Consider the following 16,751-nt stretch of genomic DNA (forward strand, 5'->3'; position numbering starts at 1 on the left):
GGAGTAAATCTCAGCTCCTGAAGAAAGACAGAGGACGGAAAAAAGAATACCATTTCTGAAACTCTCAAATCAACACAGCAGCTGATTCCTGCACAGACGTGATGCTTCCACTAGAGCAAACCTTCCTTCTTCTTCTGTTTTACTTTCTGCCAATGAAAGACCGTTTTTCTTTCAGTCCTAACCTTGAGTTGCACATTTAACTCTTCCAGGGGTTAAAACGCATTATTTCATACTGGGTTTCCTTTGTTATATGAGCCGTAAGGGGCTGCATGCACTGTGCAAAAGCATAGCATATATTAGATTTCAATAGATGCTTACTATTGGCAGGCGGAGATCGTAGCTAGAACTAAGCTACATCAGCAATTTCATATGACACTCTGGAAATTGCTACTACATAACAATAAGTAGCTGATTCAGAAAGAAAGAAAGAAAGAAAGAAAGAAAGAAAGAAAGAAAGAAAGCAAGCAAGCAAGCAAGCAAGCAAGCTTAGGGGGGAATATTTTATTATGAAGCCATTTCCGATCATAAACCAGTTATACCTTAAGCAAAAGATACATCTTTAAATGTTAAATATGTAAGGAAATATATACAGCATGATATAACTAGGGAGGGACACGCTATGTACACACTATCAACCTAACATAACTGCCTGGTATAATGAGGGTGAGGATGCCATCTGGTTTGCATTTCCGTTGCATATTTTTTTTTACCTGTTCAAGATTTAAAACTTGCAACATGCTCTAAATACTTCCTTGGCTGTGCAGCCTGACCCTATGCATGTTTACTTGAAAGTAAGTCTTACTGAATTACTCCCAAGTAGGCATGCCTAGGACTGCAGCCTCGGGTTTATCATGTGTATACAAAATGCCCTATTTCAGTTAAAAATTCACCTTCAAAGACTTCCCATTGATTCCAATGGGAAACTGTTTAAGAAAGTATATAACTTTCCCATTGAAAACAGTATACTAATATTTTCTCATTACGCAAAAACCATAACCCAAAAATATTGGCGCCACGCCAGTAATTTTATATAAAGAAACCATTCCATACTCTGCTCTGACTACCATACATAACAGACATGCCAAAATCAATCCATGGTAGCATTGTTAAATTGACATTTCCAAAACTCTTAGAGACTAACTCTTTTAGAGGATGGTGGAAAATGCAGCATCCATTCAATACACCAGTGATACTATACTTGGTCTAAGTCTAATAGATAAGATGCAAGAGTTGGGTAGAAGCGGTCCTCATTCTATGCTGAGACTTTGGGTAGCTCACTGATCTGGTTTACATGATTAAAAGTGGGGCGCAGGGTGTGCCGGTGTGTGCTGTGCAGGATTTGGTCTGTTGTTGGGTTATGTGCAACTCCAGCAGCCTGGGTTGACATGACATGGCTGGGCACTGAATATTCAGAAATGGCCACCCGCACTGCCCGCTAACGTGAACCAGGCCATTATCTCTCAGCTTCAAAGCAGTAAGAGTGACTTATCTTATAGCATTGATTCAATGATCACTGAGACAATGAAATATTCTTACATGCTCTGAACCTTCTTTAAATAAAAATAAACATAAGCCAGCCAAATTTGACTACATACTTGCCTGTTTTATCCAACCAAATGCCTGGCTCCACTATGGATTCTGGCTAATAAATAATTTCTTAGGCACCTTTAGCTACTTCATACATGAATATAATCTCAGCTTGAAACTTTTACTTATTTTCTTGGCCAAATGTCCTGTGCAAGAGCTTCCCTTTCTTAAAGCTATCCAGTATTTGAGGCAGTAAGCCTGTGTGCACCAGTTGCTGGGTAACATGGGTGGGTGGGTGCTGTTGCTGTTGTGTCCTGCCTGCAGATCCCTGGCCGATGGCTGGTTGGCCACTGTGTGAACAGAGTGCTGGACTAGATGGACCCTCGGTCTGATCCAGCATCAGGGCGCTTCTGATGTTCTTAGAGTACCTCATATAGCATAACTTTATCTTCAACACTATGCTGGTCTTTGATTGGATTGTCCCCTGTATGAAGGAAATTAATTCAGCTTGGTGCCCTTCAGATGAGATGGACTACAGCTCTCATAACCGCCAATCAGCATGGCCAAGCCTTGATGACTGGGGCTGGTGGGAGTTGTAGTCCAGCCCACCTGAACTGCACCAGGTTAGGGGAGGCCAAATTAAATTAATCGGCCATACTTAAAAATCAAGGGTATCCCATTGTTACCCCGCTTGAATTCAGAATCATTTATCTTCTGGGAGACTGTAGTATCCTGAAATAAAGGGTTGTTCCTTCAACACAGCCTCACAGACACAGCTCATCATACTGGACCAGAAATTAAGGACTAGTATGGTGTTATGTGAAGCTGTATTCAAGTGATAAACCTTCAGAATAAAGCAACATGCAATGACCCCAAAACTGTTCATGAATGCCACATTTTCCCCATGTAGATGTCATTAAAATTTGATTGATTTAGCAAGAGTTCTATACAAAAAAAATAAAAAATTGGAAATTAAGGTTTGCTCTGTGGGAAACTAAATAGACAGTCTAAGCCTGGAAACATCTTAAACAATTATTAAAAAATTACAAGTAATCTCACATTATAGCCGGCCCTCTCATGAAATCAGGTGAAGCTCCTGCTTCTGGCAACAGAGGGGGGGGCGCGCGCAATGAATTGCCTGCCAAAACAAAACTCGTTTGCTTTCCCACCACTGCCACAATCATAGAATCATAGAATAGTAGACTTGGAAGGGGCCTAAAAGGCCATCGAGTCCAACCCCCTGCTCAATGCAGGAATCCACCCTAAAGCATACATGACAGATGGTTGTCCAGCTGCCTCTTGAAGGCCTCTAGTGTGGGAGAGCCCACAACCTCCCTAGGTAACTGGTTCCATTGTCGTACTGCTCTAACAGTCAGGAAGTTTTTCCTGATGTCCAGCCGGAATCTGGCTTCCTGTAACTTGAGCCTGTTATTCTGTGTCCTGCACTCTGGGAGGATCGAGAAGAGATCCTGGCCCTCCTCTGTGTGACAACCTGTCAAGTATTTGAAGAGTGCTATCATGTCTCCCCTCAATCTTCTCTTCTCCAGGCTAAACATGCCCATTTGTTTCACCATGTCTACCTCTCTCCCTACGCATCCACCCCATTGCCATTGCTTCTTCGGAGTGAGCTGAGCTCTCTGAAGGGCAATGCCATCCAGAAAAATACAGGCAAACCCCCGGGATACCTCTCCTGCCACAATGCCTGACTCTAAGGAAGGACCCCTCTAAGGACTCACTGCCCTGCAGAGCAGGCGGTGGTGGTGGCAAAGTAGTAGGTGGGGAAAGTAGGTGGCTTGGGGAAAGGGAGACAGAGTGAGCAGGTGGATGGCCGGTGGGGGGGAGGGGCAGACAGTTGCAGCTGATGAGGCAGGCGGGGAGGGGAAAGGGAGACAGCGCCGGGGGGGGGGCAGAGAGAGGAGTGGGCAGCTGCAATGATGGCCAGTGATGCTGTGTGCGCTTTCCCACCTGAAGTGGTGAGAGAATTCGCACTGGTACGGTCTCAGATTAGGTATGTACAAAAGGCAGTGCGACAAAAGTTTCTTCAGTGCCCAAGTTATCAAGGCATCAGCTATTTAAGACTCAATTTCTGTTCACTGCAGATTAGGTATCCTCACAACATGTAACAGGTAGCAAATATCTTTAAGCATTGAACAAGAGAAATTCTGAACAGCGTTGTTGGCAGAATCCCCTTTTCTAAATAGACAAAGGCATTGCAAGGAAAACATTACTAAATCACAGAGATAATCATCATAGTCAGCTCCTCTAATGAGGCATCATGGGATTACTGGAGTTATTATAAGAGTCATCTTATTGAAGAAATTCAAAGTTAATTGAAATCAATTGTACTGTTCTGACAGCAGGTGTTTTAAGTGGCTAAAATATCAAAGTGAACTCTTTAAAACAGTTACAACAAATGTAACATTCACTTTTCAACCCCTGGCACTTCTGAGTGAAGAACTACGATTGTAATTCTCCCCCCAACTTTTTTTTTTAAAAAAAGCAATCTTTCTCCTACCATTTAGGTTTCTATTGGACAAAAAACAGTGAAGATATTCTTCAGTGCAATAATGGCCTTAGGATGAACTACTTCAGTAATTCATAGAAGAGCAAATTTTATCTTCAGTTGAATTGCAAATGTTTAACAATCTGCCTTTAGCTTTTAACATAAATGTATTTTACAAAATCTGATCCCGGATTTCACAAAACCATTCAAAACAAAGAGAATGCCACAGCATAAATATAAAAGGTATGGTCATGACTTCTTCTTCAAGGAATTAAAGAACAATGCAATCAATAAAGGATAAAGAAGGGCTGCATTCAACTAAACATTTTGTCAAGAATTTACTTTTGCTTTAAGTTTAAGTTTCTTGATCCTTGGGTTGTTTAATGTTCTGAATTCCCAAATATGCCAATGAAGCATCTACCTAAGATCTTGAAGAGGACTACAAAAAAGAAGAAGAAGAAGACCTACATTAAGGTTCTAAATACATTGACTTGAATGTAATCACACTTAGAACCAAAATCTCCATCATTAACATGTTTGTCAAATGTACTGTGAAAAATTCAAGAAGCATGAAGAGTTAAAAAAAAATACGACTAGAATGTTTGTTAATCAAAAATACTTAGCATTTACAGTGTTCAAAGCACACCACTCACATTATCTGAGTAATCAACAACTCCCAAAGGTAGATCAGTATTATTATCTGCATATTGCAGAAGGTGAAGCTTCTAGAGTGCTCATGGCAGAAGTGAGATTTGGACCACTTAATGATACAGGACCAGACCCAAAGCCTGTCATAGGAAGCTGAAGTGTTTCCACTGATTTGTGTTGATATTAGGCATTTGAAAGGAAAGGAACCTCTCGTGCAAGCACTGAGTCATTACTGTCTCTTGGAGGGACGCCAGCTTTCGCTGACATTTTCTTGGCAGGCCTTACAGTGGGGTGGTTTGCTGTTGCCTTCCCCAGCTGTTATTACCTTTCCCCCAGCTAACTGGGTACTCATTTTACCAACCTCGGGAGGATGGAAGGCTGAGTGGACCCAAGCCAGCTGCCTGAAACCAGCTTCCCCTGGGATCGAACTCAGGCCGTGGGGAGAGTTTCAGCTGCCGAAACTGCTGCTTTACCGCTCTATGCCACACGAGGCTCAAATTTCCCTCAAATTTCCCTTCAAATATTGGAAATCATTCAAAGCAAACGTAATGGCCAAATCTCTTGGCAATGTTCCATTTGCAAAACAGGTTGTGGCCATGATTCTGAATGTTCAGCTCCATATGTAGAACTCTTCTCTCCTTACCGGAGAGAATATGAAGCCCCTGTTCATGCACGGCCCTGGATCATGGCCTGTGTTCCTACTTTCATTGATATATTGCCTGATTTATTTCAAGTCTAACTATATAAAGCAGTGAGCTTAATTAAATGTCACTAATTTCTCCTTAACACGTGTAAACAATGCTACCATTTCAAAGCATCGCCTTGCTAGCTTTGATTTGAGTAAGCCACAAAAGCAATCCCTTGGAACAAAAGATATAATAATATGCTCCGTCAAAGATATAATTTGCCAACACATCCCCAGTGCTTAAGAGGAGGACCTTAATTCTGAGAAGTCTAATGCATCCCAAGAACCTACTTCCAGCCAGATCATAAACAGCAAATGACAGTCAGCTATTTAATTTCAGATATGCTACCCCCTCCCCCAACAAAAAAAAGACAAAACCAGCAATAACACTATCTTGGAAGAGTCTGTCAGAGACTAGCATTTATTTCTGTGCAGATAGTAAATTATGACTAAGAAATGAAACAGTGCACAAGTGAATGGCATATACATAATGTCTTTCAGGAAGACATATTTTTATTACTCTGCTCCAAGACAGCCTTGTCTGAATGCAGAGTTCATCAGCAATGAAAACACAGCAAGGCTTCCACATGCTTGCTGTTCATTTTCAAGATCTGGTTTACCAGCCAACACTAATGTCAGGTTAGAGTTTAACTGTGAAATTATTAAGTAAGAAGTTTGAAAAAGCAGTAAAATGAGTTAAAGGATGCCTAGACAGTGCAGGCAAAAATGCAGCAGAGCGCTTCAGATATGGTGTTAAAGGACAACTCTGCTTTTCAGGAAAGACCTTTTATTTACATATACATGCTTATTTCTTGACAGTATAGATAAAAATGTTACAGCTGCTCTGAAGGTGATGTGGATTCAAGGTGTAAAACCATTGGACCAACTAATGGAGTCTTCACACATCATATCTTGTTAAAGAGGAATACCATATTCTCAAATGGTATTCAAATTCATCAAAGCTCTAGAAGGAGGGGTAGAATATGACGGTATGCTAACATATACTAACGTTTTCAAGAAGTCTCTGACTTTGCCTTTTGGAGCAAAACACAAAATGAAGTATTGATTCAAGATGCATTTGAAAGGGGAAAAATACATCTCTATAATCCACCTTTGAAAATATTGCAGAAAGTGTTTAAGTCCATAAAAAGCAGAAGAAACTAAATTACTCTTCAGTTCAGTTGCAAATGGAAATCTAATTTCTTCTATAAATCCATATTTTAAATGGATGTCATCCTGAAAACACATCACATTTGTCCTTGGAAACCTTCATCTCTATTTTTGTTTTGTGTAAAGTCCATTTACCAAATCAGGCTGAAGTCCAGTGGTCAAAATTAGAATCTGGTGCATGAGACGTTATTATACATCTAGGGGCAACAATCTACCAAAGGGTTAGGTGTGCTTAAGCCCATTGCTTAAAGTAGCTGGATTTGTTTCGCTTTCCTTTAAAAAGAAGAGCTAGACGTATTTAGATCCCACTGAAATCAATGAGGCAATTTAGTCGTGGCTTAACTCAGGGCCCACTGCTTTCAAGTGGGAACTAAGTGCAACAAATTAACATTGTAATCATATATGAGAAGTCCCACTGTATTCAGTGTCATATTTAAAGATAGGTAGGTAGATAGTGCTGCAGAAGAGTCTGGTTATGGTAATCATCAGCACCTATGATATAGGTAATGTAGCTGTGTGGGTCTGTAAGAAAAAAAATAGGTTGCTAGGTAGAAATGTGAAATCCAGATTTTCCAAGGTGTTCCACATGCAGGACCAGCTAAACAGGCACACAGCTGAGGAGTCTCAATGTGTGGATGAGATGGTGGGTGGTCTGGATTTGTCTGAATGTTTTAGGACAAGCTGGGCCTATACAATAAAGATGGGCTCTACTTAATATCAACAACTAAGCCCTGGCAAAAGCAGGCAGCAGTTGAGGAGATTCTGGTTTGGGATGAGTGTGAATTGTTATTGTTTTAAAACTGTTGTTTAAAATTGTTGATGGTTTAAAATGTTTTTTTATCTTCATATGTTAATAGTTTTTTTTTATTATGTTATCATATTTTTGTTTTGAGGGTTTAAATCTTTTTACATCACCCAAAGAGCTTTGGCTAGTGGGTAGTATAGAAACGTAACAAATTAATGAAATGTTTCAGATCATCCAAATGGATGTGGGGTGGAACCAGGCATTGAGCCTTCAACAGAACATGATAGCCAGCCAAAAGGCTGTAGGGGTCAATGCATGTGCCAGAAGAGGCATGTGGAGAGGGACACTGGGTATAGGTATTTATACGCTAATGCCAGAAGCCTCCATGCTGAAATGAGAAAGCTGGAGTACCTTGTTTTAGATGAAAACATGGAGAAAGTGTGGAGAATGGAAAATTGGTGGAATGGAGAAAACAAGAGGGAGATGGTTATCTCTGGAAACTCTAGGAAAGGTGTTGCTTCTGTACGTCAAAGAGGGCATAAAGTCAAACAAACTAGAAATTTGGAATCACTGTGGGTTGCAATACAAGGCCCAAAAAGTAATTTACTACTGGGGATTTAGACATACAGGCTAAAATAATCAGGGTGATCTTGAGGTGGAGAATGAAATCAGGAGTCATCCAAAGGAGAAAGTGTTGCAGAAATGTATTATTATTATTATTATTATTATTATTATTATTATTTATTTATTTATTTATATAGCACCATCAATGTACATGGTGCTGTACAGACTTAAACAGTAAATAGCAAGACCCTGCCGCATAGGCTTACATTCTAATAAAATCATAATAAAACAATAAGGAGGGGAAGAGAATGCACCAAACAGGCACAGGGTAGGGTAAAACTAGCAGTATAAAGTCAGAACAAAATCAAGTTTTAAAAGCTTTAGGAAAAAGAAAAGTTTTTAGCTGAGCTTTAAAAGCTGTGATTGAACTTGTAGTTCTCAAATGTTCTGGAAGAGCGTTCCAGGCGTAAGGGGCAGCAGAAGAAAATGGACGAAGCCGAGCAAGGGAAGTAGAGACCCTTGGGCAGGTGAGAAACATGGCATCAGAGGAGCGAAGAGCACGAGCGGGGCAATAGCGTGAGATGAGAGAGGAGAGATAGGAAGGAGCTAGTGAAAAGCTTTGTAGGTCAACAGGAGAAGTTTATATTGGATTCTGAAGTGAATTGGAAGCCAATGAAGAGATTTCAGAAGTGGAGTGACATGGTCAGAGCGGCGAGTCAAGAAGATGATCTTAGCAGCAAAGTGGTGAACAGAAACCAACGGACTGATGTGAGAAGAAGGAAGGCCAGTGAGAAGAAGGTTGCAGTAGTCCAACCGAGAAATAACCAATGCATGAACAAGAGTCTTGGCAGAAGAGACAGACAAAAATGATCGAATCCTGGCAATATTATACAGGAAAAAATGACAGGATTTAGCTACTGACTCGATATGAGGAATAAAGGAGAGCGAGGAATCAAATATAAAGCCAAGACTACGAGCTTCCTTGACTGGAGTAAGCGTAATTATTGACAGTAAGAGAGAATGGGAGATGAGGAGAAGGTTGAGGAGGAAAAACAAGCATGTGTTGTCTTTTTAGATTGTAAAGGACTGCAGGCAGGGGCTATCTGGTTTTACTGACAGCAAGTTAGCTGCTCCCCCTAAAAAAGTTAGCCACTTTCCCCTAAAAAAAAATGCCTCAAAATGCAGCATGTGTGTGTTTGAACGACTTCCTCCAAACAACTTCCATCACACTGAAATATTACAACTGTCTTTATACCAAGGGTCTAAGAAACGATACTGCTGTTGCAGAGTTGGTATAGTTAAGGGTGTTATCCTATGTTTGTTTAGTCAGAAAAAAACCCGACAACTCCCATCATTCCCCAGCCAGGGCATACTGGATGACTTCAAATGGATGACTTCAAATGGATATTCTGGTCATGACAAAGAGGTAAAATTTCTAGATATCCTAAATGACTGAGCCATAGAAAGGTTGGTCATGGAACTTACCAGAAGGAAGGAAATCCTGGACTTAACCATAACTGGTGGCCTGAGACCTGCTGCTTTCTAACTGCTGTGGTTGAACCGATTGGAAACAGTGATCTCAAATTTAGTTTATAAATGAATGGACAATTGCCAAGAAAGTCAGACACAGTCACATTGGCCTTCAAAAGAAGAAACTTCACAAAAATGAGGGCATTGGTAAAATAAATGTTGAAAGAAGATGTCAAGAGGGTCAAATATCTCCAGAACACTTGGAAATTATTCAAAACTACAATAAAAGCAGCTCAGCTAGAATGTATACTGCAGGTCAGGAAAGGTACCCCCAAGTCCAAGAGGACACCAGAGTAGTTAACAAGCAGTCAAGGAAACTATTAGAGGCAAGAAGTCTTCCTTCGGAAAATGGAAGATTTGCCCAAAGGCGGAGAATATAAAGGGAACACAAACCTTGGCAAAACAAATGCAAGCAGATAATAAGGGATACAAAAAGGTAGAATTTGAGGAGCATATCACGCAAAACATGACGACCACCAATTTAAAAATGCTTAATATACAGTAGAAGCAAGAAATTGGCTAAAGAGATGGCTGGACAATAGAACAACAAGTAAGTTAAAGGGAGGATACGGGCAAGGCAGAGAGGTTCAATTAATTCTTTGCATCAGTTTTCACTGCAGCAGGTGGATATTGGTGAATGTTCACAAAGGAGTCTGAAAGATATTTTGTCAAATATTTTGTCAAATATTTGTGACAAAAGATCAAATTCTATGCCATATCGACATGTGTTTTTTTTTAAAAAAAAAGAAATCACCAAGTTCAGATGATCAACAGAGAGTTCTCAAAGAACCCAAACATGAAATCACTAATCTAACACAATATGTAACTTGTCTCAAACACCTTTTAGAGTTTTTCAAGAGCATCAACAATCATCTGCATGAGAACTATAAATAGACATTGTGTACTTGGAGTTTTAAAAGGGCAAACAGAACGGGTTTTTTTTTTCCTTCTCTTATTATATTAGGACCCAGGGTCATTCAATGAAGTTGAATGATGGAAGGTTTAGGACAGACAGATATGGTGAGGACCACCAGCTTAGATGGCTTTAAGTGGCGATTTGACAAATTCATAGATGATAAGACTATGAATCAGTGGGCATTAGTCATAATAGCTACTGTATGTTTTACTTGTTTATTGCATTGCCATACCAGCCAATAGCAGAAGCTACCACAAGGTTCAGAGATAGCATGCCTCTGAGTAACAGTGACTGGGAACAATGTTGAGAGAGAGAGAGAGAAAGCTATTGTGCTTATGTCCTCCTTGAAGGCTTCCCATGTCCATCTGTTTGGCCACTTTGGGAAATAAGATGCAGGGCTAGATAGACCTTTCATCTGTTCCTGCAAGGTTCTTCTTACATTCTCAACTAAGTGCCACTAACTTAGGCCTTAGCTAGGCCTAAGGATTATCCCAGGCAAATGGAGGGGGTCATACCTGTCTGCTCCCAGGATCCCCCTGTGTGTTATTTGGATGTATAGGGATGATCCCGGAACAATCCCAGGATATAGGTCTGGTCTAGCCATGGCCTATATCCAGTCCAATGGGTATAAGTGTGCCAATCCCTCTGCTGTATCATAGCCGATAAATGCAGCTACTATTTTATTTTCTCTTTCAATTAAAATGTGCACGCACATGATTGAGCAGAAGGGCTCTGTGTTGGGCAGTCCACAGTTCCATTGACTCTAAATTAGCCCTGTTAAAGCTACTGGGACTTTTCTAGAGTAAGGAGATTGTAATTTGCAGCCAGAATTTCTACATGATCTCCCATGTAGTCACAGGCATGCATTAATGAGTTGCATGCTAGTGAAATGTTACTATAATAAACAGTACCTAAAAGATATAGAAGGAAACTTGGTAACACAATTGAAACTATCATTAATAATCCTGCTTCCGAGAGGTTTATTTAAATCTTTCCCAATCCCTATTCAGGCATTCTATAACTGGCTCACTCATCCTCACTCTCATCCTCATTCTCATCCTCCTCATGTGTTAGTAAAATTCAATTATAGAACACCTGTGAACATAATTTCTGCTGAAAGGGAGAGACTATCATTCATAGAATAGCAGAGTTGGAAGGGGCCTACAAGGCCATCGAGTCCAACCCCCTGTTCAATGCAGGAATCCACCCTAAAGCATACCTGACAGATGGCTACCCAGCTGCCTCTTGAATGCCTCGAGTGTGGGAGAGACCACAACCTCCCTAGGTAACTGGTTCCATTGTCATACTGCTCTTACAGTCAAGAAGTTTTTTTCCTGATGTCCAGCTGGAATCTGGCTTCCTGTAACTTGAGCCCATTATTCCACGTCCTGCACTCTAGGAGGATCAAGAAGAGATCTTGGCCCTCCTCTGTGTGACAACCTTTCAAGTATTTGAAGAGTGCTATCATATCTCCCATCAATCTTCTCTTCTCCAGGCTAAACATGCCCAGTTCTTTCAGTCTCTCCTCATAGGGCTTTGTTTCCAGACCCCTGATCATCCTGGTTGTCCTCTTCTGAACACGCTCCAGCTTGTCTGCATTGAAGTGTGGTGCCCAGAACTGGATGCAGTACTCTAGATGAGGCCTAACCATTGCCGAATAGAGGGAAACCAGTACCTCATGCAATTTGGAAGCTATACTTCTATTAATGCAACCCAATTTAGCATAAATTTCCCCCCCTTTTTTTTTTTTTTTTTTTGCAGCCACATCACACATCCAACAGTATCAAGCTAATATGCTGCAGTTCTCTTCCATGCAGCATGAAAAATAATAATACTTTGGGTCTTTTCCTTGAAGAAGGAAAATGATCATTGTATCAACAGCTAACTTCAGTGACTTTGTGATATGTATTCAGGCTGAGGCCTTAAAACTCATGTCCCTTGTCAGTGCGATTTCCAATCTGGCCCCCAGAGGTGTCCGTGTGCAGTTCACGAAGGCTCTGCATTATCAGCACCCAGCCTTTTACCATTGTATAAGCTCTTGTTGCATAAAAGAGACAGAGGAGAACAGCACACACTTTTTCAATACAAGGAGCTGTGGATCCAAGGACTAGTTGTCATTTGTTACATAATCTTTAACTCAGGGCTTTCTTCTAATGTGACTAACACGAAGCCTTTGTTTACTATTTAGTTCAGAAAGTGTTGTCTGAGATTGGAAATGACATTCTGCACCCAGCAGCTGCAACCAACTCAATTTGCAAAGTGTGCTTCTTTGCCTTATTTAAATTCCAGCACAACACACAATAAATTGCTTCTCATTGACGATCATCATGAAATAGTTGCTGTAATACAGCAAGGCACCATCACATATAAGTCCTGAATGCCCACTTTAATGCAGTGAAACTATTTCCCTATCGAAGAGGGGGAAACATTAAAAAAAATGTGTTGCTGGCAGCGTGCAGCTGCTACCTTGTTTTAAATAAATCCTCTACTCAGTGTAGTAGCAGAATCAATATAACATGCTGTTTTACCCTGCAAGGAAAAAGGGCGAAACCGCTCTAAGCGATCGTGTACTGCCTTCCATGCAAAGAAAAGAAAGTATCTGATTTGATTCTATACAGTGATTAAACATCTTTGTGCTCTGCTGAGTATGGTACTCTGTCCCCTCCCTCTCCCCTCAAAAATGGCATCAAAGCAATCAAAATGGTAATGTTAAGCATGAATGGGGGCCCATCCCCCACCTTCAAACTCTGCAGACTTTTCTCCATGTTAGGAAGAAACCAACACACCCCCCCCTTCCTCACAAAATGGAAGCTTCCACTACCAAACTGAGAGCACTGTCAAATTCTGGGCTACCATCAATCGGGAGGAGGAGGGAGGGGGGAGAGAGGGAGGGGGTGGTAGTAGTGGAAACGCTCGTGTGTGTGTGTGTGTGTGTGTGTGTGTGTGTGTGTGTGTGTATAATATAATCCCTGTCGTCTGGGGCGTGCATTTGATGGGCGACGACTCAAAATATGCACGGCTTAGTTTTCAACTTCATCAACGGGTTTATGGGGGGGGGGGGGAGTAATTACTCCTTTCATCTTTCGCTCCCCCCCCCCACCCCCAGCCAGCCCCGCCTTCGAACGTTAACATATGGAGAAAGCTCCTGGATAGGTTGAAAAGATTGTTTGGGGTTTGTTTGGGTTTTTTTTTTAACGGTTGAAGAGGGGAGGAAATAGGACCAAGGGCGCTGTTCCAAGTTTCGGTGCTGAAAGGGCTGCTGCATTCCGAAAGAATCGCGATCGATTCAGCCGGAGGAAAGGGAAAGGAGGCGGGCGGGGAGGGGAGGGGAGTGGGGGAGGCTCGATCTCTCCGCCAAAGGGGCTTTTGGAAAGCTGCATGAGCAAGCAAGGAGGAGGGGAAGAAGGAGCGCAAAGGGCTGGGAGGAGGGGAGCCATGGGGAAAGTTCGCTTTTATGTGGGGGGGGGGGGAGAGGGAGGGGGAGGGGGGCGAAGGAACAATCCGGCAGATCATAGACTCGCTCTCTAAGCTGCTGCTGCTGCGCGATTTGTGCATTGCAAGTACTGAAAGTGGAGGGGGGAAGGGAAGCGAGGGGGCTGGCGTGTGTGTGTGTGTGTGTGTGTGTGTGTGCGCGCGCGCGCGCGTGCACGCGCGTGTCGTTTTAAAGCTCCAGAGATGCCCGCGGAGCTGCTGAGCGTTCCACGGCATCTGTTCGTGGTGCTGAAACCGAACAAACGCAGCCCCCTCGCCATCAGCTGATCCGAACAACACAAACTCAACAATGCAAGGCAACTTTTCTTTCGGCTTGGCAAAGGGGGGGAGGGGGAGGGGGCGATAGCCGAGAAGATGTGGGTGGAGATGGAGCCAATAATTACAGCCCGGGCACACCAGGGTCAGTCGCTGCAATCACAGGGACGTGCTTACACAGAGAACACACACACACACAAAGAAAGTTTGCATGGAAGAGGATGGGGGGGGGGGTGGAGAGAGAAGGGGTCTCCTTTTGCATCGCCTCACTTTTCACCCAACAGATTTGCCTAACTAGACAGAGCCATGCAGAGGGAGGGGGGACATGGGCCTTTGGGTGCGCGCAAAAGTGCCTCCATAAACTCGTCTCCCAAGCTAGCACGTCAGATCAAGCCAAAGAAAGAGAAAACGCGAAGTGTGCATGGATTGGGGCGGGCGGGGGGGATGGCGAGAGCTATATCATATCTACACGAAAACCAATCAGTCTTCCAACAGAAACAAGAGATAAAAGATTACAAAGTGCATCTTCTCAGCCCCCTTAATCCCAACTCTTTGCTGTTCCGCGTTGCAAGGAAGTGAAAACAAACTAGCATAAGACCAAAGAATTTCCCATATTCCTAAAACATGTCGACCAACTCAAAATGGACGCCTCGGTGTGTGTGTGTGTGTGTGTGTGTGTGTGTGTTAAAAAAATAAAGCCTTCTAACTACTGCTTATCTCTTTTTGTGTATTATGATTATTAATATAATAAACACATTTCCAGCAAGACAGAAGAGGGTTGGAGCTCTCATCTTTAAAACCTTTTCTCACTTTAGGCTATCTTTAGTAAACATGAGTGTTTTATTCACATGTCGGTATTTTCCAGCTCACGCAGACTCTTTTAGACTGTTTAGAAAGTGCATCTTTAAAAAAAAAAGGGGGGGAGGAAAGAAGGAAAAGAAAAGAACCCAACCCACAGACACATAACTAAATCGATTCATTCTTACTTGTTTTTCATTAAGAGCTGCTATTCTCGATTGCCTCTCATGGATTTGTTTCTTAAGATCACCGTTCTGTAAAAATGGCAATAAAAGGCAGATTAAAAACCAAGTGTAAACTAAAGCCAGTTAAAAGTAAACTTGCATCTAGGAATGGTTCAGAGGGAAAACCCCAATGGAAAGCATGCACAATAAGGAGAAAAGGGGATATTTTATATATATATATGTCCCTCTAACTAACAAAGCTCAGCCCGGGCTTCAAAATGAGATCTCTTACTGATAAAGTTTCGCATCCTGCTGTCCCAGCAGAACTGCACTTATTACAGCAGAGCTAAAATACTGAAGAGACTGGATTTTTCTGGAAAAAAAAAGATTTTTAAAAACAGATCTGCATTTACCTGTGGATCTTGCTTCATCTGTGCAACTAGTTTCTAAAAAAAAAAAATCACCCCGAAAAAGAAGGAATTAGAAAGTGTTCACGTGTAATGGATTTTTAAGAAGTGTGTGTGTGTGTGTGTGTGTGTGTGTAAAAGGGGGAGGGAGGGGTATGGAACAAAGAGGCAAGTAAACACAGCGAGTCAGTTTCAAGCAAAGCTCATAAATATTCAAGTCTCGTCCTAATCTCTCCAACACACACATACACACATACTCATTCACTCTCTCTCTCACACACACACCCACACACACCCACACCCACCCCAACCGCAATGTTAACTCCGGATCTAAACAACACACACACACACGTCAAAAAACTCAGCCAAACAATCTCTAAAACTACTTTTGCAAAGTGGTCCATACTGTAAGTAAGAGTCTAAGAGGAGATGAGGAAGGCTGCGAGAGAGAAACACACACACACCTATTTGCTACCACCAAGCCCCCACTTTTGACTGTCTCTCCTCTCCCCCCCCCCCCCGGATCGATAGACCCTGCGACAAGAACCCAAAGCTACTTGCTAAGCAGGGAGTGTTAAGATGCTTTCAGAGCCTCCTCCTCCTCCTACTCGCGCTAAAGCGAGGGCTGCGAGAGTGTTTCCCCCCCCCCCCTCGGTCTTCCTCTCTCCCTCTCTCTCTCTTTACCTGATGACATGGGATTTCCACTTTTAACGCCTCTTGCAAGCTGTGCAGCTCCATCCTTTCAACTTGCGAGACACTTTTCGCTCACTTTCGAATCCCAGTGAAGTTTGGCGAGGTTGTTTTTCCCCCCCTCTTTGCAACCACAACCACCGAAAAGCCTGACGAAACGAAACAACCCCCCCTCCCCTCCAAAGATGGTTTTTATATATATATATATTTAAAAAAGAAGAAGCGATAACAACAATCGAAAGAAACAACTACTCAGGGCTGCAAAGCAAGTTCTTTGCCTCTTTGCTAGGGACACAGACAAATCACTCACTTTCCGCCAAACTAGGGGGGGAAGGCTCCCCCCCCGCCGCCCCCCAGCCAACAATCCCCATGGGCCCCCGGGCGGCCCCCTGCTCCGCCCAGGACCCGATTAATCGCCCCATGCAGCTCAGTCCCCCCTCCAATGGGGACCAAGAAGACTTAAAAACGGGAGGGACTATATTTTCTCAGAGTGCGCGCCTTGATTTCACTTTGCCTCGGGAAAAGTTGTGCCACGGCTGTCAATGCTAATTCGAAGTTCCCCGGATGGAGCAGGGAAGGGGGGGAGGAGAGAGGGAGGAAAAGGAGAGTGTGTGTGGGGGGGGGAGAGAGAGAGAAGGGAAAGGATGGAGAAGGATG

General features: G+C 42.6%; 1 protein-coding gene across 2 annotated transcripts in view; it reads right to left on the minus strand.

Annotated features, from left to right (window-relative positions):
- PHF21B (PHD finger protein 21B) overlaps nt 1-16,204 on the minus strand; it is a 298,381-nt gene extending 282,177 nt beyond the window's left edge. For both annotated transcript variants that reach the window (XM_063133363.1, XM_063133362.1), the window contains exons 1-2: nt 16,089-16,204; nt 15,022-15,087 (exon numbers count right to left, since the gene is read on the minus strand). In XM_063133363.1, the coding sequence (XP_062989433.1) occupies nt 15,022-15,087; nt 16,089-16,142 (120 nt within the window). In that variant the 5' untranslated portion in view covers nt 16,143-16,204. The remainder of the gene's footprint in view (nt 1-15,021; nt 15,088-16,088) is intronic.
- Between the last annotated feature and the right edge of the window lie 547 nt (nt 16,205-16,751).

Source organism: Elgaria multicarinata, chromosome 9 (genome assembly GCF_023053635.1).
Source record: "Elgaria multicarinata webbii isolate HBS135686 ecotype San Diego chromosome 9, rElgMul1.1.pri, whole genome shotgun sequence".
Taxonomy (NCBI): Eukaryota; Metazoa; Chordata; class Lepidosauria; order Squamata; family Anguidae; genus Elgaria; species Elgaria multicarinata.